Here is a 20,796-nt window from a genome sequence, read left to right on the forward strand (position 1 = left end):
TAAATATAAGAAAAATAGTTAAATTATAATTTTGTCTAGCGTAGCGGCGACATTTTCTAAGGGCTTTGTACTTTTAATAGTTTTCTAACCTCTTTTTGCCTTCGAGCTAGGAAGCAAGTAGATGAAATCAGCAGGACGAAGCAATTGAATATATGGTATCAATCAACCAATCTATGATAAACTAAGAAAATAATCAGACCATTAATCATACAAAACAGAAAACTCTAACCTCTTTTTGCCTTCGAGCTGGGAAGCAAGTAGAAGAAATCAGCAGGACGAAGCAATAGAATTTGTGGTGTCATTCAACCAATCTATGATAAAATAAGAAAATAATCTGACCATTAATCATACAAAACAGAAAACTCTAACCTCTTTGAGCTAGGAAGCAAGTAGAAGAAATCAGCAGGACGAAGTAATAAAATTTGCGGTGTCAATCAACCAATCTATGATAAATTAAGAAAATAATCAGACCATTAATTATACATCTATCAATCATGTACAGGTATAACGTATGTAAATTATAAAATATTGTATAATTGAAAACGAGCACAATCTCAAAAGAAAAGATTGTCGAACGTGGTTTTAAGAAGGTTTTTTTTCCCATTGCTAAAATTCTTTTATAGATGTACATATGCACTTTTCTAACCCTAGTAAAATTTTATTTAACACCAAAATATAAAAATATAGTGTAGTAGAATTTTATTTGACACCAAATTATGAAAATATAGTGTGCAGTAACAACTTTACTTTTAAAATTTAATATAAAAAAAATAATATATTTATGCCCCTTGTTCACGTTAGAAGTCATGTCTTCTAAACACAGTTGGCAACAAACTTTTATGGAAATAGAAGTCCTAAAGTTTATGGTAATTTCCACGTAGGTGATATTATTTTTTTAAAAAAACTTACCTTTTTAGTTGATAATTTTGGAGAAAAAAAAATACAAAGTCCTAAAGTTTATGGTAACTTAATTTCCACATGAGGTTCAATTTAGTCCTAAAGTTTATGGTAACTTAAATACTTCTATTATTAAAATTTTACGGTAATGGAATCCTAATGTGACTTATTGTACTTTTGCCAAAAATATATTATTTAATTATTTAGTGTAATAAATTAGATAAAGAATATCTCAAACGGAAAAGCTTATCGAACATGGTTTTAAGAAAGTTTTTTTCCCATTGCTAAAATTCTTTTATAGCTGTACATATCATGTTCGCCAGGATCAATGTTGGGTGTTTAGTATTTACTATTTCTGTTTTCTCGACCCTACCTAAGTACTGAGCTACCAATCCCTTACTACTACCATCGTTTATTGCTTCATTTTCTTTCATGGGTGTAGCGCGTTTTTTCTCATTCCTTCCGGAAAAAACCGGACCTTATCCCCGAATTTTATAAAAATATAGTGTAGTAGAATTTTATTTGACGCCAAAATGTGAAAATATGGTGTGCAGTAACAACTTTACTTTTAAAATTTAATGTAAAAAGATAATAAAATATTTATGACCCTTGTTCACGTTAGAAGTCATGTCTTCTAAACAAAGTTGGCAACAAATTTTTTATGGAAATACAAGTCCTAAAGTTTATGGTAATTTCCACGTGAGGTGCAATTATTTTTTTAAAAAAATTTACCTTTTTAGTTGATAATTTTGGAGAGAAAAAAAGGGATAAAAACATAAGTAGATAAAAATATTTACATATTCATAGCAGGTAAATGCTATCAACATTTCATGACAGGTTAAGTGGTTTATAATAAAATAAATTGCTTTGTATAAGGAAACAACTCCCCATTTTTAGTGGACTATATAACTGCTTTTCTTTACGATATTTTCCATTTTACACTTTCTCCATATATTCCAACATTTTCTTCCATTTTACACTTTCTCCATATATTCCAACATTTTCTCCCTACACTGTTTTTCCACTATATACTCTTCGGCCTTGCTGTCTTGATTTCAAGGGTTCAATAGTATTAGCATCATGACAACATAAAAAATCACGTATATTGTTACTTTTATATACAAAGTATATCCCAAGAAAATATTATACCAAGTATATATTATTATACCTCAATACAATTAAAATATATTCAAATTATACTATGTATATTGACACACTAGTCTACATATTATACCTCTAAAAATGAATTATACCCGATATAATCTGTATTTAAGCATGTTTTTAAGAAGTATAAATTAAAAATACATGTTATATGCATTGAATAATAATGTTATAATGTAATTTTTAGAGTTGAGCTAAAATAAATAGCAAATTAAAATACATTCAAGTGTTAGCCAGAAAATAATGGGGTTTATTGGTTGAGGAAGATAGAGAAGTAAGGAAAATAGGGGGTGTTAGTTAAAGAAGAGAGAGAAATAAGGAAAATCTGTGTGAATCCCTAATTTAGAGGATATCTTTTTTGTATAGGATTTTTTTTTTTGTGTGTGTGTGTGTGTGTGTGTGTGTCATAAATGTAATGAAACATGTTCTTTTTTTAAGATATGCTAATTATGTGCTTAAATTTAAAAGTGTGACAAGCAGTATAATTTTCCCAAAAAAAAATACAAAGTCCTAAAGTTTATGGTAACTTAATTTCCACGTGAGGTTCAATTTAGTCCTAAAGTTTATGGTAACTTAAATACTTCTATTGTTAAAATTTTACGGTAATGGAATCCTAACGTGACTTATTGTATTCTTTTGCCAAATATATATTATTAAATTATTTAGTGTAATAAATTAGATAAAAATAGTGAAATTACTATTTTTTCTATTGCGGAGTCTTTTAATGAAGGGCAAAAAGTTTAATCAACATTTCTAAGGCCCTTCACACTTTTAATATAGTATAGATTATACTTATCCTAAATAATTGAATATTTTTCTTTTTTAACCGCCAAAGGATGTGGTGCAGCGGATGGGGCTGCTCCTCCCTTAATCAGAAGTATCGGGTTCGAACCCTGAGTATGAAATTTTTTTGGTAGGGAGTGCTTTCCCCCAAATGACCGTGGTGCGAATCCGGATATAGTCGGGCTCCAATACGGGTACCGGACACCGGGTGGAAAATTAAAAAAAAAAAATCATTTTCGCTAGGTATGAAGTGAGTGAAATACTAAATAGGGGCTTCAGATTATAAGGTTATTCGCTCTATGAGTTTATTTGATAAAATACATTTTATCTTTTCATGCAAGTAAGATATGCTTAAATCTTGGCAACTTCATGCATGATCACAATCACATCTAATTTGTGATTACTGAAATCTATTCACTTCTTTAGTATAGTGATACGCCCAAATTACACCTTTAATATCAGGAGTAAGTGGTCGTTGTCAAATATAGAACCCAACGAGATTGGGGTCGAATCCTTACGTAGACTACAATGAAGAAATATACTAGTCAAGTGTAACGCCGACTAATAGTCTATATTTCAAGGAGAGGGAATATAATAGTAGGTTGGTTGTTGTTTGTTCATTAAAGACTAAGAATGGTTAAGAGATGTAAACTATTGGTGAATGGGACCAAGGTTGTGGTTCCAATGGAAAGTAATGCACTTGGGTATCAATTTAATTTATTCATATGCCTAGATGCATTAAACCAAGGGTCATGCGAATCTTGCTAAAAGCTTTCCAACCAAATTAGCAAATGTCATCCTAGGCTTTTCCAAGCCCTAGAATGTTTTATATGAGAACGCCCATTTAGCCTCAACTAGCTTTCCTATTCCTAGCTCAAGCTATTAGATGGATTTAATGACCCAAATTGTTGCTATTAACTCTTTTCCTAATCTCTACTTTCTTTTCCAAGCAAATTAATGGTATTAAGGCACAAGTAATGTTGTACACCATCACAAGACATTAACGCTTGAAGAGTTAATAGAAAACACCATTAGCATATAAATGAAGTATAAATATGAAACCCAATCACATAACTAACACATTTGGTCCCACAACCTTAGCTAAAGAGATTAGCTACTAATATTCATTAAAGGTAAAGCAATAGCATGAAGTGTATTCATAAAGCTTATAAAAGTATTGAATGGAGAAGATGACAAAAGCAAAAGAATCTCCTAAAAGCTTCACCAACCATTAATAAATGAGCTCCACAAAAAGACAACTTAAAATCTGTAGAATAATGAGTCCAAAACCCTAGAAAATCTATTTATAGAATATCCAAAACGGGAACAATTTTCAGACAAAAATACCCCTGCGCATCTGGTGCGAATCGCACTTGGTGTCTTGTCATTTAGTGCAACTTTGCGAGTCAGCCGGAGTTGCACCAAAGCTTCTGGGCAGGTCTTTATCTTCAATGGCAACTGTGGTGCAAAGATTCTGCATCAAAGTGTGACTTGCATGTACCACATGTGACTCGCATGTGGTGCTCGCATGTGTTGCACCTCTTCCGTTTTAGCCATCTTTGTCATTAAATGCTGCAGCACCTGCGACTCGCATGCATTACATGCGATTCGCAGGTGATGTTCTGGTTCATTTCAGCTGGTTTTTGCTTCATTTTGCCTCAAGTCGCTTTCAACACATGTTATTCTACAGATTAACACAAAAACACGAGAAACGACATCAAAAGTACTTGAGGATTTACAAAAGACTAAGCAGTTGGCGTCGAATGCGCCGTAATTTCACGGCACATCATATAGTATGCTCAAATTTTATTTTATACATTACTTATTCGCTCCAATGAGGGTACCGGACACCAGAGGAAAAAAAAACATTTTCGCTAGGTATGAAGTGAGTGAAATACTAAATAGGGGCTTTAGATTATAAGGTTACTAGAAAATTTATTCACGCTTCGCGCGATCATTAAAATAAATTATAATATATGGTAAATATTTATTCGCCTGTGTTTACACAAAATCTATGACATATGTAAGAATATACACACTATCACTAAAATATTGTTAGTTAATGTATGCAATCACACTATAATAACGATTTGGTGTAAATAGCCAATGCATATAATTATTTGGCATTATGCATAAATATGAATGTTGAGAAAACAATCAATTATGGAAAGCTGAACCACTAAGTATGAGGAGAATAAATCAAGAAAAAAAGAGTAAGTGACCATTATTCACCTTATTGGTTCATCGCTATCTTTTAAGTTGACGTTTTGAGGATAATGGTTATGGTATGGTTGTGAAAATTGTGTTATCGTAAAGGAAGTGTACATTTCATATATATATATATATGAAATTTTTAACGCACCTCTCAATTAATGTTGGCCCTTATTGCATTCAAAACTTAAATGGGAAGATAGAAACAACTAAAAATACATGTTATAATAACCCATTCTTGGATATGTAAGGTGTTTCATACTAAAAATTAACATTTTTTTTGTCTCGGTATTTTTACAAACTAAGTATAAACATTTTGTAAATAATAAAAGTGAAAAACGTCGAATACATATAAGAGAAATAGTAAGGAGTATAGTCTTGCTTTGTTTAATTTAATTATTGTCTGCTACTTTTTTCAGGTATATTTCTCTAATTACTTGTCGAGAACGGAAGATAATTAAAGTGAAGGATTTCAAGTAAATCAGATGTTAGAAGAGAAGATAACAACAAAATTAATGAACTGTGGAAAATTACAACACAAAAAGTAAAAATAACTACGAAATTGAAGGTGAACTACCTCAAAAAAAAAAAAAAATCAACTAAGGTCAAAGAAAATTGGAAAAAATCTAAAAGAGCGCATCAACAACTCCATGTATGATTGTTAATTTACAAAATTGGTTAAGCCATGAAAATGTAGGTAAGTGAAAATCCTAATAGATGAGGGTTTTTTGTAACTTATACATAATTAGATGCAATAAACAAGATAGAAGTAATTTTAGTTATTAAACAAATTGGTCAATGGATAAAATGAAGGAAAAAAAAAAACAAAAAAGGAGAAAAATATAATTAGAATTCTTAAAACAAAATTATATGAAACAAAATAATTAGGGACTAAATAGCAGAGATTAGCAAATATATATATGAAGAATAAAAGTACAAAACAACAGAGATTAGCAAAGTCACTCTAGAAACATCACTTATCACAAATGCATTTACTGTGTTTAGACATTGGAGAAAGCCTCAAACAAAATTTTCAACTAAGGTAAAAAAAGGAGGAGGAGAAAACGGAAATGAGCGTCCAACAACTCCAAATGTGATAGTTATTTATTGATTGGTTAAGCCATAAAAATTAGATAGAAGGGAGTTGAGGAGACATCTTATTTAAGTGGAGAATGCAAATAGATGGAGGTTTTTTGTAACTCATGAGATTTAATTAGATGTACTCCATAAATATGATTAAAAAAAAAAATTATCAAACAAATAATGAATGAAAAGAATGAAGGAAAAACTCAAAAAAAAAAAAAAAAAAAAGAATTGTATAAAGGAAATGAATCATCACATCTCCAACTATCATGGAAAAAGCCAGAACTGCTTGCCCGTGGCTCTTGAGTGACCAAAATGTTGCAGTTAAAATATTGTAAGATATCCAGTGAATTGTCATTCAATTAGTATTAGATATTAAGAGAATTAAGATGCATAATTAATGAATTATCATTAAGAGAGTGAATTTTTGACTTTTTAATACACAACATAGTAATTTTAAAATGAAGAAAAATTCAAAAAAAAGGAGAAAAAAAGATAAATGGTTTTCTAGACCATAGAGAGGTGTCACATCACTTTTTCTATTCCTAGCTTTATATTATATATAGATTCTCTCTATGAGTTTATTTGATAAAACACATTTTATCTTTTCATGCAAGTAAGATATGCTTAAAACTTGCAACTTTATGATCACAATCACATCTAATTTGTGACTACTGAAATCTATTCACTTCTTTAGTATAGTATGCTCAAATTTTATATTATACTTTACTTATTTAATATTTTTCTTTATAGTATCAATGTAATTTAAGTTATTATAACAGGTTAGCTATCATTTTTGTTAAGTCACTGATTAATTATTACTTATCATAGATAATCACATGTAACTATCTCAAAAATGGCATGATTGTGTGTATATATGTTATATAGCCGGTGCATAAAAATTAAATTCTTTTTATTTCATCATTATCATCATAATTATGATATATCAATTACATTATAATAGCATTTGACCTTAACCTTGACTCAAGAAAACTGCTTGAGCATTTTCATCACTACAATAGAGACAAGGATGTTGAGTCACAATATGTTCATCATTTTTCAAAACATCCCTAGACTTCAACACCAACTCTTTATTACTAAGAGGACCACAATTTTCCTTCAACACAATTAATATTGCATGACTAAATGCCCCATAAGATTTTTCTTCATTCTCATTGCCTCCTCCTACATCTTGACATGTTTCATTAGCTTGACATCCACTTAGCAAAATACCCTCATCTTGTTTAAGAGGTTTCAACAAATCTAACTCCACTTGAGGCAAAGAAAACAGAACACTAGCCTCATTTCCAAAGAGTTGTAACATGTGTGATCCAATATCTAAGGTGCTTATGTTTGTTAAGGATGTGAGATGTTCCAAGACAGTTTCGTGAGGGATGAATTTGCGCTTGTAATAAGATTGTGATGTCGATCCCAATTTGTTTGGGACGGAAGCGTAGTTATTATTATTTCCCTCTTCTTGATTTTTGGGCTTGTGATGAGATGGTCCAATTTGCTCTTTCTCTTTGTCAATTAGGCCTCCACTATGGCAAGAATCTGAAAGGATGGTGAAAGTTGCTCCTTCTGGTACGCGATTCACAATTTTTCGAATGTCAACATCTGCGAAAAGTATAAGTTCATATAAGATACTAATTAATCTAATACCATATCAATAGTCGCGATTTTACAAATATCAACATTCGCCAAATATATGTTTTTAAAGGTTACCAAGAACTTAAATTGTGTGATAATATGTAAAATATAAACATTTTTATACTAAGAATAATTGAGTCAATAGAAAATGGTCGTTTAGATGAGTAGATGTCTTGGACTCTCCTTCAAGGCTATCTAAATTAGCCTGTTCCCCTCAATGAGTTAATTTCTCAAATGATCATTCAACTTTATGATCAAATGATCATTCAACTTTATGATTTTTATCAATAACTTGTTATCGTAAAAGAAATAACTTGTCCTGTTTGACCACTTTACTGCAATAAATCAGATGTCGATGACCATATATCACTGAAATTCTTAGGGCTAAACATGGCATAGCCATCATGGCTTTTTTGTTGAGTTAATTTGGCACGCCTATTTGGCTTTTCAGTGGCGTGCGCGACAAAATGTGTGGGCTTGGACGGACTGGTGTCATTGATCAAACGACGACAACTTAACTTATTATTTTATTATTAGCCGCCCATCCTGGAATGGAATAAGGTAGAATAGAAAGAACACGAAGCGCTTTCCGGTATTTTGTTTTTATGACCAACATAGGAAAAGGTTAGTAATTTTTTTAGTGACAAAATTTAGTGTAGTGAATTTCTAGTTCAAATCATAAGTTGGATGACCATTCAGGAAATTAACCCCTTAACGATTGCCTTACTATTTTTGCATAAAGTTTATAGATTAGATAAGATCAAGAAATTAACTTACTAGTAATATAATTGAAATCAAGTGGAATGATAGCTTCTTCTTGGTTCTTTTTTCCAGTCAATGTTCCATGTCCACTAAAATGGAAGTACAAAACATCCCCTGGTTCAGCTTCATCAACCATTTTGTTAAGTGCCTTCTTGATATTAGCTCCAGTGGGCATCACAAGGCTGCCTGATTTATCCATGATCAGTTCAACGTGCTGTGAATCGAACCCGAATCGATTCACCAGCACTTTTCTCATGGCTAAAACATCGTTGTGACATCCATGTAACCTGTAATGAATATTCAAAGTTCAATATATATGTAAAAAAAAAAAAAAAAAAATTGATCTTCATATGCATTATAATTTTTCAATGAAGGGTGCTAAACACTCAATATGGCTACGCCATTTACCTGTATTTTGTGTTTTCATAGTTACAGCCAACTAGAACTGCCAATCTTTTGCCAACTTTCTCCATTTTTCAGAAATAAATGAATAACAAACTCTCTGTGTGTGTAGATTTATCAATTTTGAGGTAGATGATTTATCAATGTTGAGGTAGATTTTTTGGTTGATTGAAGTTTGAATTTATATAGAAAGGTTCATTGTTGTTGCTTGAAAGTTTCATTCTTGAAGTCATTAATTGCTTATGAGGTGCCATTTCTCAGTTTTTACTTTAAGAAATTAGAGGAAGCAATGCTATTTTGTTTATGCGAATAGTTTTTTTGTTTCTATATTAAACCAAGGTTTTTGTAGGAAGATATCTCAGCTGTCATGGAAAAATAATTTTATGCTGGTTAAGCAATATTGTAAAACTATCAATGTACAGAATATATTACTTATTCTTATGGAATAATGAAATTCTCAAGTTATATATCACATGTGAAGATTCATAAAAGATTCATATATTGTCATTGTGATTTAATTTTGTTATAGCAACTAATTTACCATTTCTATAAGATTACTGATTAATATAATTAGGAAAAGCTCCACAGCCTTTGAATTTTGCGAAATGATCCAAATTTGCCCTCCGCTAATAGTTAGGATCAAATATACGCCTGCGGACTGCTTATAAAATTGATCGAATTAGTAATATGATTGTGTAACAATACATAGGAGTTAAACTCATCAAAATTACTATGGAGATAATCTTAGCTATAAAAGTATGTCAATATGGGATACAAGTTGAAATAGTGATCGTCGTTTTTTTTTGTTTTGTTTTTTTTTTTTATTTTTTTTTTAGAATTTTGAAGAACCTCTTGGGACAAAGCTTATACGGTGTAGAGAATAAATTGCATAATTGGACAGGTTTCTAGTTAATTTGTTACCAAATGAAGGTTTGCCAACTTTGTTACGTATTGATGGGGGCATGAAACTGCACGTTTCCTTTCACGCAACATCTGTTGTTGCCTCCATTTATTTATTTGAGGTGTGCACCATCTGTTGTACTCGTGACACAAACTCAAGGAACGGACACATTATGAGCAATAATTGTTTTTAATCCAAAAAGTGGGACATAATTAGATAAGCCACCACGGTGTTCAATGACTTTTTTTTTTTTTGTAACATTTTGTGGCTTTACGTCTTGACAGGAAATGTGTTGCTTCAGAGCAAAGCAATACATAGGAGAGCCAGTGAAGTTATTCGAGGCTCCAATTTAAGAAGGTGATGCGTTTTCATATGCTACATTGCATTCAAACACAGCCCACTCGAATCACAAATTGGTCATACTCGTAATTCACTTCTAATATTGTTTTCCGACCATAGTAACGTTTGACATTCATAAGTGGCTTGGTCTATCTTTATTCCATTTCACAGTAACGTCATGCTCTAAAAAAATATATATCTAACACATCCCACCAGAACGACATAAATCATTAGGTATTATGCGAGAGGGCAGATAAATCTCTCTTATTGATAAATACCATAACTGTCTGGAGGAGTCCCATTTCTCTCCATAGGGGTATAGCACAAGCTTCTAGTTTGATTCATTAACTGCTACACATAGATGATACTGTTTTGTTAGCAAATGCTACACATAGATGATTGGATGAAATCTGGAATCGTCTCGACTTCCTTTAACCGGGTGGCCAGTTCATCTGTCGTCCCCCCAGAAGGTGAAGGTGAAGATGATAAACAGATTGGCCTGAAAAAACAATCTTCAGTTAAATATACATTTATAAACGAAACTCCAACTGAAACAAGGGGAGTAAGAAGCAAAGATACAAACATCCACTAGGCCCGTCATTGATCACAAGTCTGAACCCATTCTCGAGAAGACCTTCCTGTTTGGCAACAAGCTTGGCAGTGTAAAGAAGTTGACCAAGAATCTCACAGTGCTTTTCTTCAGCCTGAAAAAGAAATCAAAAAAGAACGGGTGAAGAAACAAGAGGATACCAAACGGGGACAAACTCAACCATTTGTGAAGGATTGATGACATTACGTTCGATATGGAAGCAATACCAGATTGATTAAAGGAAGATTTGCATATTACAAAGCAGCGTAGACCAATAGTACTCAAATCTTTCAATAGGCCCCAGCTATGACGTGCAAAGACTAGGGACATTGTCCTATGTGCCCTAGACAATTGCTCATTCAGGTAACCAAATGTAAAACGACTATAAATTTTTATCATTTCCTGGTCTAGCATCTTAAAACAGTCCAAGTCGACGCAACGTTGGAACTCTAATGCAGTTTCCCCTCATTTCTATCATACTGGGGTTCCACTTTTCTCTCATTTTGAGATGCTAAGGTACCAATTTCTTCAGTTATCAATCATGACAGTATTCTAACATCACACTAGAGTGGAAAGTAAGAACTATAATGAAGTACAAGGATAGAAGCTCCATTTACTGATTAAGACTAAAAGAATCCCAAAAAAAAAAAAAAAGCAAATAAGCATACAGTTAGGGGGGAGCGGGGGTGGGATAAGATGGAATTATTGACAGCATGCACAAAAATATAGTTCTCTACGAGATACATAGATTTTCTATACAAGTTGGAACCTTAAGGGTGCACCAAAAAGAAAAGAGAAACAAAAGGCAATTTCTCAAATGTAGGGTCATCTTTAACTCCAACGAGAGTCTCATAAGCCTCTCCTTCCATAGAACCCGCATTAACACGAGTGGCTCATGATTAATTCAAATCACTCAATCAAGTGACTTTTTTCCCCCTCGACGTCTGCAATTTAATCATATATTATCTAATTTCATTTCTATACTTTCATTTTATTCGTTACTCTTATTCTAGGCCCATCCCTTGATTGGGCATGGATGTGGCTGCATAGTGCCTATGCAGGTTACACAGAAGAGAAAACAAACAACAAAGATAGCAAGCAAGAAACAAAAAAGTTTTGACAGCAAGCAAGAAAACAAGGAGATCACCCCTTAAGCGATTGAGAAGTAGCATCTAGGAATGCTGCAAGTCTAACAAGCTATATAAGCTTTGTATATCTTTTCTCGTTAAATTCGTAAAATGAATACAAAGAAGAAAGGAAGGAATGCTGAGTAGCAGCTCTACCAACTTTTTTATTCTCCTCCACTGAATAGCAGCTCCAAGGAATGCCAAGTCTAAACCAGCTCAGTTCTGAAGCTAATTTTTAAATCTTGTATCTCCTTTTTCTCATTTTGAATACTTTGTTTGATCAGATATAACAAGAATCATCATATTAAAGTGCAGTCACATGAAAAGAGTAAACCTTTAGCCTTCAAACCAATAAATTTCGTGAAGCAATCACTTCAAAGCATCACCAATTTTCTCTTTTCTCATAGATTGTGTCTCATGTTCTGATACACCGATACAATACTTCATTGTGCTCTTGTGTGCAGGCTTTCAACAACTATGAGCAACATACTGAAAATTGTGCCTATTAATTAAAAGAAAAAGAAACTTTCCTAACTCCATCTAATGACTCAGGACTAAAACCACAAATAAGTAAGCAAATGAGCGACAAAGTACACATGATAAAAAATGAGTAACCTCGGATGTGATATTAATTGGATAGTGCCAGCACAGGTCATAGAAGAAATCAAGCAAGAAAGAAAGACAGGAAGAAAGAGAGTAAGAAACACGAAGAACGAATAATTAGCACAGAAAGAAACAACTGATTAAAAAAACACAGAAAGCAACAAGCAAGGAGATCACTGTTAACTTCTTAAAAAAAACAAGCAAGGAGATCAATCTCACCACCTAGAGTAGCTCCAAGGAATGATGCAAGCCTGCGAGCAGCAATGTGCTAAAGCTAGTTCCTAAATTCTTTATTGTTCTTTTCCATTTTTAACACACCACTTAATCAAATATAACAAGGATCATTATATTAAAGTGCAGTAACATAAATCAAAGTAAACCATTCGCCTCTACACCAATAAATTAGTGAAGCTTTGCCTTGAAGAGTCGCCATTTTTTACTTCATTAAAAGCATTGGACCTCATATATTCTGAAGCGCAAATGCAGGAAATTGTTGTGCGACCTTTCGACAGCTATTAGGTCCCGCACAAGAAGTATGTTCGTACTCTTTCAGAAAGTAGAGAGAAGAGAATACCTTGGAAAGTCCAGTTAAGCCATCCCTGACCTTGGGAATAAGCAAAATGTGCACAGGAGCTTGGGGATTTATGTCTCTGAAAGCTAAAACCTGGCATAAAAGTTATAGAATTAAATATAAATCAAAGTACATCAAAGAATCAGCTGACGTGAAAGCTTAAAGACTTGTGCATATTGATGCAAAAAATCAAATACTTGTACCATAAGTGGGGGATAAAGTACTGACAGGGCCTTAAAAAAACAAATCATGCTTCACCAAGTAATTTAAAATTTTAGCAAAATAACAGCAACAAAAGTATACGATCTTTGCTAACATCCAAGCAAAGTAGAGGTAAGATCTGCATACATCCTACCCTTCCCAGACCCCACTTGTGGGATTACACTGGGTATGTTGTTGTTTGCCAACATCCAAGCAAAGGTTAGGCACTGCTTAAAAAGGCAACAGGTTATTCCCTATTCCCCATGTAACTAAAAGGACGAGTTAAAACAATTACCCAGGAAAAGAAACATGCTTCACATCTCATGGACATTTGAATTAGAAGCACACGATTTAAAGCTCATTTTGTTAAATCTTTTCCAGGTTTAATTGGAATGGCCTACTTACGTAGCAATAACATTAAGAATCATTATATCCACTCCTCAGAATCTAGAACTTACGACAGCTTCCTTGTCGTATTCCAAGACCACCTACTTGTATTTTAAGAAGTTTGTAGTAGCTTTCTCAAATAAGACAAACAATTATGTGCAAGGGTTATTTTATCTCAGTTAACTAGGGCTCCTCTAACTAGTGGAAGTGGCTCTCCAATTTGAACCTTTCTTCTCCACTCCATAAAGAACTACAGAAAAGAAGCTCAGAAAACGATAATTTGGAGCATGAACTAGTGTTCAACTATGTGTGTGTATGTTAGAGATGAAAATAATTTTGAGTGTTTGGTCACCTCGAATTGTTGATAAATGTTACCCAATGAAAATATTACAGAGGAAATTACTTGTGTCACTCATTGGCAGCCATCATTTTCTTTTACCAATATCCAACTCTTAACTCTTCCTTCATACCGCTAGCTCAGTCAACACTTATTGTTAACAAACATTAATACTCAAAAATACCACTAAAACACTATCCGTTTACTTTTATACCTAAAACCCTAAACCCTGGCTAAGATGGAAAATTATATGTAAAACATTTTCTATGGAAAACATTCTCCTCCAAACAAATTGAGCCCTAACCCATACAAGCTGAAAACACACACGTGTGACATGCACACCGGAAAGGTTGTTTGTACCTTGTCATCCTCGAATACAATGTCTGCTGGTATTTCCTTGTTAATGATCTTGTCAAATCTGAAAAACAAGAATCAATTTTTAAAAACTCCACCACAATAAACAAAGCTAATTAACAATCACAATAAACAAAAAATGCAAAAATAAAGAGAGATGAATACATGGTAAGAAAATCTGAAAATCAAGAATCTATTTTAACAGATCCACAATATAAACAGAGCTAATTAACCATCCAAACAAACAGAAAATGCAGAAATAGAGAGATATGAATACATGGAAGGAAAATCTGAAAATCAAGAACCAATTTATAAAAAAATCCACTACAATAGACAAAGCTAATTAACCATCCAAATAAACCAAAAATGCAAAAATAGAGAGAGATACATACATGGTAGGAGAATCTGAAAATCAATAACCTATTTTTAACAGATCCACAATATAAACAGAGCTAATTAACCATCCAAACAAACAGAAAATGCAGAAATAGAGAGAGATGAATACAGGGTAGGAGAATCTGAAAATCAAGAACCACTTTTTAATAAATTCACTACAATAAACAAAGCTAATTAACCATCCAAATAAACAGAAAATGCAGAAACAGAGAGAGATGAATACATGGTAGGAAAATTTGAAAATGAATAACCTATTTTTAATAAATCCACAATATAAACAGAGCTAATTACACATCCAAACAAACAGAAAATGGAAACATAGAGAGAGAAGAATACATGGTAGGAACAGCTGAAAATCAATAACCTATTTTTAAAAGATCCACAATATAAACAGAGCTAAGAAACCATCCAAATAAACAAAAAATGCCAAAAATAGAGAGAGATGAATACATGGTAGGAAAATCTGAAAATCAAGAACCTATTTTTAAAATATCCAACGTATAAAAAAAGCTAACTAAACATGCAAATTAAACAGCAAATGCAATAATAGAGAGAGATGAAACATGGTAGGAAAATCTGAAAATCAAGAACCATTTTTTAAAGAATCCACTACAATAAACAAAGCTAATTAACCATCCAAATAAACAGAAAATGCAAAAATAGAGAGAGATGAATACATGGTAGGAAAATCTGAAAATCAAGAACCTATTTTTAAAATATATATAAACAAAGCTAATTAACCATCCAAACAAATATAAAATTAAAACATATATTGAGAAAGGAGTACATGGTAGGAAAATCTGAAAATCAAGAACCAATTTTTTAAAAGATCCATGTTATAAACAGAGCTAATTAACCATCCAAACAAACAGAAAAAAGAAAAATAGAGAGATATGAATTACATGGTAAGAAAATCTGAAAATGAAAAACCAATTTTTAAAAACTCAACTACAATAAACAAAACTAATATAGTAACCATCCAAACAAACAGAAAAAAAGAGATATGAATTACATGGTAAGAAAATCTGAAAATCAAGAACCAACTTTCAAAAACTCAACTACAATAAACAAAACTAATTAACCATCCATATAAACAAAAAAATTAAAACATAGAGATAGAAATAATTACATGGTAGGAGAATCAGAAGGAACAGCAAGAAGAGCAGCTTCTTTTTCTGAAGCCATAGCAGTAAAGTGTGAAGTCAGTACTTTGAGTCGCCTCCTATTGGGGTTTTCTTCACTCATATTGTAAGTTTCTTTTTTTTTTTTGTTTTTTGTGGGTATATCAAGTTTATTTAGTCAACAGATCAGTACTATCATTCTCTCATAATTGTGATTGGATATACCAAGTTTTTTACTTTACACTTGTTTTCTGTTCCAAATGAAAATGACGTTTTTGTCTTTTAATTTGCAAAATGAAGTTTATGTGGGGTTTTCTCTTTTTCTTCAGTTACTTATCACTTTCCTTACTTATTGTCAAAATTTTGCCAAAATTAGACCTATTAGAGCAAAAGTTAAGGTAGAGGTTTGCCTTATGCCTGAAGGTAAAACTTTATTTTAAGGTAAAAAACTAAACTACCTGCTTTGCGCGAATCCAAATCCAAGCCAAAACTCTATCTTGCAATTTTTTTTAAAAAATTTCGCCGAAATGGGAGTTGAAACCCAAAATCAAGAGATTTTTAGTGAAGGGCAAAAATACCAACAATTTAAGAGACAAAAATTAAAGAGCACCCCCAAATAAGGACAATCGTGCCAGTCCATATGAAGGCCAATCCATGCAAAAAATTGTAAATCAACCCTTACTTGCTTTGCTTAGTGGTATCATTTTTTTGTGCGGATTGTCCTTCAAAAGCATTGGTCTTTAATTTTTGCCCCTCAAATTTGAAATCTTTAGTTTTTATCCTTTGCCTAAAAACTCATGGACTTTGGGTTCGAACTCTCGCTCAAAAAATATATATATATATCGCAAGGTAGAGGTTTAGATTCGCTTATGCCTGAAGGCAAACTCTGCTTGATGGCTTGCAAAATTATGCCTGAGGCCTAACTTTGGCTTGCAAAATTACGCCTGCAGGTAGAGTTTTGCATTCAAAACTCTGCATGCGGGTAGAGTTTGCAGGCAAACTATGTATGTTGGTTTGCAAAACTATGCCTGAAGCCTAACTTTGGCTTGCAAAACTATACCTGAAGCTAACTTTGGCTTGTAAAACTATGCCTGATGCCTGACTTTGGCTTGCAAAACTATGCCTGCAGGCAGAGTTTTGCATTCAAAATTCTGCCTGAGACCTAACTTTTACCTAAATAGACCTAATAACTGCGAACACGATTTTTTTTTTGATAGGGTTCGAACCCCAAACATCATGATATTAGGCGAGGGGCAAAAATTAAACCATCAATTTGCTGGGCAAAAATTAAAGACCACCCCAAAATAAGGGCATTTCTTACCATGACAAATTCTTCTCTATCAAAAGTATACAGCTGGACGAGAACAACCCAAGTGAATTTTTCCTATTTGTGTGTTCAAAAGATATCTTCCCTAACTAAAATTACATTCCGACTTCTTCTCCATTGTAATTAATCTGAATTTGCCATATATTGTAGTTATACCATAAATAATCATGGTATATATTCCATAGTCAACCCCTTATACCATGCATATATTACACAGATAAATTGATATGTAATAATATACAATATATTTATACCAGAAAAATACATCATATATTTGAGATATAAAATTTTATGCCATCCATATATTACACATATAAATTGATATGTAATACTCTATAGTATATTAAGATATAAATTTTTGGCATAATACATAGTCAACTCCTTAAACTTGTAAATATGACTTAGTTCAATTGTCTAAATGGAAGTTTAAGGGGCAACTTATGTATTAAGCCTAAATATTTATACCATGCATATATTAGCACATATAAATTGATATATAATAGTATTTTAAAAAAAAAAAAAATACTCGTAATATAACAAATTTATATGATGAATATATTCCTATAAGTTTATACCAAAAATATAACAAGAATTTGACTTTGTCATGTTTCAACATCTTTCCAAGATTTTATTGGACAATTTGCACGACTGTCTTTATTTGGGGGTGGTCGTTAATTTTTGTCCCTCCCTTCGCTAAAAATTTCTTGGTTCGGGGTTCGAACCCGCGCTCATTCAAAAATTAAAAAAAAAAATCACAAGATAGAGTTTGGATTCGCAAGTCAGAGGTTTACCTTAAGACAAAAAAAAAAAAAAAAAATTTTTTTTTACTTAGCTGTAATTTTTCAAACCTCTGCTTTAAGGTTCAACTTTGCCCGAATAGGCCTAATTTTGGGTAAAAATCTGCCTTGCGAAATTCTTTTTTTTTTAAAACTGAGCCGGGGTTCGAACCCAGAACCTCGGGACATTAGGTGAAGGGCAAAAGTTAAAGACCACCAATTTGAGGGTCAAAAATTAAAGACTAGTGCCTTTGAAGGGCAATCCGCGCAAAAAAAATGGATTTTATTACCACATAAATACATTTTTTTATGCGCGGATTCTCTCTTTTGGCGTGGTCTTTAATTTTTTGCCTCAAATTGGTGGTCTTTAATTTTTTTTTAAAACTTTTCGAACCTAATAATAAAAAAAAAAAAAGGAATTTGGTTTGCACAACTTTCAGGAAAAAAAAAAAGGCAGAGTTTTGCCCAAAACTCTAAAACTCTGCCTTAAGTTTTGGGCAAAACTCTGCCTTAAGGCATTGAAGGTGAGTAGAAAAGGGTGGTTGGGTTCAGTTAATAAGAGTACATAATTCCAAATAATATGCATTGAAGGTGAGTAGAATTCACGTACAAGATCAACCAAAGCAGCAGCTTTTTGATAAGCAGATCCATAAGCAATAGCATCTCTCCTATCAAGCTTGGAACCACTCAACCTCCTCCTATTACTACTCTCTCCTGTAAGCAGAGATTCCTCCATATGCCTTTTTAGATTCTATTTGCTCTTTAGTTCAAACTGAAGAAGAAATGAGAAGAAGAAGAAGAGTGTGTAAATGAATACAGTAAAGTAAAGAAAAGGGTGGTTGGGTTCAGTTAATAAGAGTACATAATTCCAAATAATATGCCTTATTGAGACCCTTTGTTCCAGCTTCATTATGTAGCAAATGCCAGGAGAATGCTACTCACCTTCAAAATTCTGCCTTGCTTGCATGCAAAATTCTGCCTTGCGAATCCAAATCTCTGCCTTACGATATTTTTTTTTTAAAATTTTTTTAAACAAGTTTGCCTTTTTTTTTAACAAGTTTGCCTGCAATAACTTTTGTATTTGAATCTTTACATATCTAGCCATGAATACTGAGTACACAAATTGTTGTGCAGAAATAGCAATAAATAATACTCTCTCCGTTTCAATTTATGTGAACCCATTTGTTGAGCGCATGCGGTTTAAGAAAGTAGAGAAGACTTTTAAACTTGTGATGTTAAATAAGTCACATATATTTTATGACTATAAATCATTGCATAAAGGTAAATTGTTTTCAAATTTAGAAAGAGGTCATTCTTTTTAGCACGCACTAATAAGGAAATGGGTTCACATAAATTAAAATGGAGGGGGTACAAAAAGAGACCATCAATTGTTACGCATGCGTTATTACTATATTAGTGAACTTGCTCGTGTTTCGCGCGATTATAAAACATTTTATTAAAATTCATGAGATATTTTTATCTAATATTGAATATTAAGTGTAACCATAAATAAGTAGTCTACTCATACTTTGAGTCTTTCTGTTCCCTTCATTAATTGTATAGTTTTATGTTTTCAAATACTTTTTAACAAAAATCATTTTGAGATATTTAGTTGTAAAATTACCATAGACATTTTTTTTTTTTTTTTGAAAACAAAGAACAATAATAGTGTTTATACATGTTCTTACATAATTTTTGGAACTCGTCTCTATCTTATGAATATTACATTTTTATAACACAATTAACTCATGATTGATTCTTAAATGTATAAAAATCTGTAAATATTTGATATCTCCCTTAAAGGATATATGGGAATTTGTACTTCTATAGCTTTTTCCTATTTTAACATGTCACAAAACGAAAAATAAATTAGAAAAATGAAAAAATAAATAAAGGTAAATAAATTAGATAAATATATCTAGAATAAATTATGTTTTTCATTTACACACTTAATGTTGTTTGGTTTATTTCCTTTATTAGAGAGTCACTTTATTATTTTACAAAAAAAAGATCTTTACTTATTAAATTTAAAAGAAATTAATCAAGCAGAAAAGAATAAAAGAAGTAATGTCAAAGGGGTCGTCTTCAAAGTCAGAATCAAACGGAAAATTTCCTATTATACGTTGTAGTTTTTAACTTTTTTTTTTCTCTCCTTCGTACACGTTTCTTTTTCCCTTTTCCTCTCTTCGTTCTTTATTCACTTATTGTTAGATATTCTAACATTTTTTTATTGACATAGAAGGGTTAATCCACAATTTATCTTCTTTTTTTTGGCAACAATATGTTACCACAACCAGAAAAACACATTGAATAGGCCTCAGAAAACAGAATCCTCGACTTTTATAGGACAAAAAAAAAAAAAAAAAAAAAAAAAAAAAAAACATCTAATTTAGTGCGTGAAAGGACCAAACTGCAAAAATAAGAGTTTGGCCTTTCACACACGAAATTTGTGCGTGAATGAGCCCAACAACATATTCTTCTCATTGGTCTACCAAATTAATGGGACCTATATGTGGCAACTGATTTGGCTTCATATTCTTATGTGAATATATGAAATAGACTTCATGGAAACATAGCTTTAATCCTATTTCCAGCCTTTTTCGTGTACTCATCATCATTGGTCCACCACTCAAAACCTATACTAACGACGTGGCTTCATATTCTTTGACATGAAATCGACTTTTGGGTACTGACTGCTAAGGTTTGTAATTGAATGGATAAGATACGTCTCATTTTAATTATAGATTTTGGTTTTAAATAATGGATATGAAAAAAACACGGATGAAACACATCTTTTTTTAATAAGCCTTATGCATAT

General features: G+C 32.2%; 2 protein-coding genes across 2 annotated transcripts; both read right to left on the minus strand.

The window, feature by feature from the left end:
• Positions 1–7,031: 7,031 nt before the first annotated feature.
• Positions 7,032–9,114, minus strand: LOC132050843 (metacaspase-9). The gene is made up of 3 exons (XM_059442191.1): positions 8,956–9,114; positions 8,563–8,834; positions 7,032–7,752 (listed from the first exon to the last, which is right to left on the minus strand). Exons 1-3 carry the CDS (start codon positions 9,018–9,020, stop codon positions 7,109–7,111), a joined length of 981 nt encoding a protein of 326 aa, XP_059298174.1. The 5' UTR covers positions 9,021–9,114; the 3' UTR covers positions 7,032–7,108.
• A 1,284-nt stretch (positions 9,115–10,398) lies between these two features.
• Positions 10,399–16,036, minus strand: LOC132049351 (14 kDa zinc-binding protein). The gene is made up of 5 exons (XM_059440109.1): positions 15,884–16,036; positions 14,365–14,422; positions 13,083–13,172; positions 10,773–10,893; positions 10,399–10,688 (listed from the first exon to the last, which is right to left on the minus strand). Exons 1-5 carry the CDS (start codon positions 15,997–15,999, stop codon positions 10,621–10,623), a joined length of 453 nt encoding a protein of 150 aa, XP_059296092.1. The 5' UTR covers positions 16,000–16,036; the 3' UTR covers positions 10,399–10,620.
• Between the last annotated feature and the right edge of the window lie 4,760 nt (positions 16,037–20,796).

Source organism: Lycium ferocissimum, chromosome 3, assembly GCF_029784015.1.
Source record: "Lycium ferocissimum isolate CSIRO_LF1 chromosome 3, AGI_CSIRO_Lferr_CH_V1, whole genome shotgun sequence".
NCBI classification, from domain to species: Eukaryota; Viridiplantae; Streptophyta; class Magnoliopsida; order Solanales; family Solanaceae; genus Lycium; species Lycium ferocissimum.

Excerpts from the sequence above, each read along its gene's own strand:
- LOC132049351 (XM_059440109.1), bottom strand. The coding sequence starts at position 15,999 with ATGAGTGAAGAAAACCCCAATAGGAGGCGACTCAAAGTACTGACTTCA. Across the intron at positions 13,173-14,364 it reads TTGTATTCGAGGATGACAAG|GTTTTAGCTTTCAGAGACAT; the intron begins GTACAAACAACC and ends CTTTTATGCCAG. Across the intron at positions 10,689-10,772 it reads CAATGACGGGCCTAGTGGAT|GCCAATCTGTTTATCATCTT; the intron begins GTTTGTATCTTT and ends TTGTTTTTTCAG.
- LOC132050843 (XM_059442191.1), bottom strand. The coding sequence starts at position 9,020 with ATGGAGAAAGTTGGCAAAAGATTGGCAGTTCTAGTTGGCTGTAACTAT. Across the intron at positions 8,835-8,955 it reads TATGAAAACACAAAATACAG|GTTACATGGATGTCACAACG; the intron begins GTAAATGGCGTA and ends TATTCATTACAG. Across the intron at positions 7,753-8,562 it reads TGATTTCAATTATATTACTA|ATGTTGACATTCGAAAAATT; the intron begins GTAAGTTAATTT and ends TACTTTTCGCAG.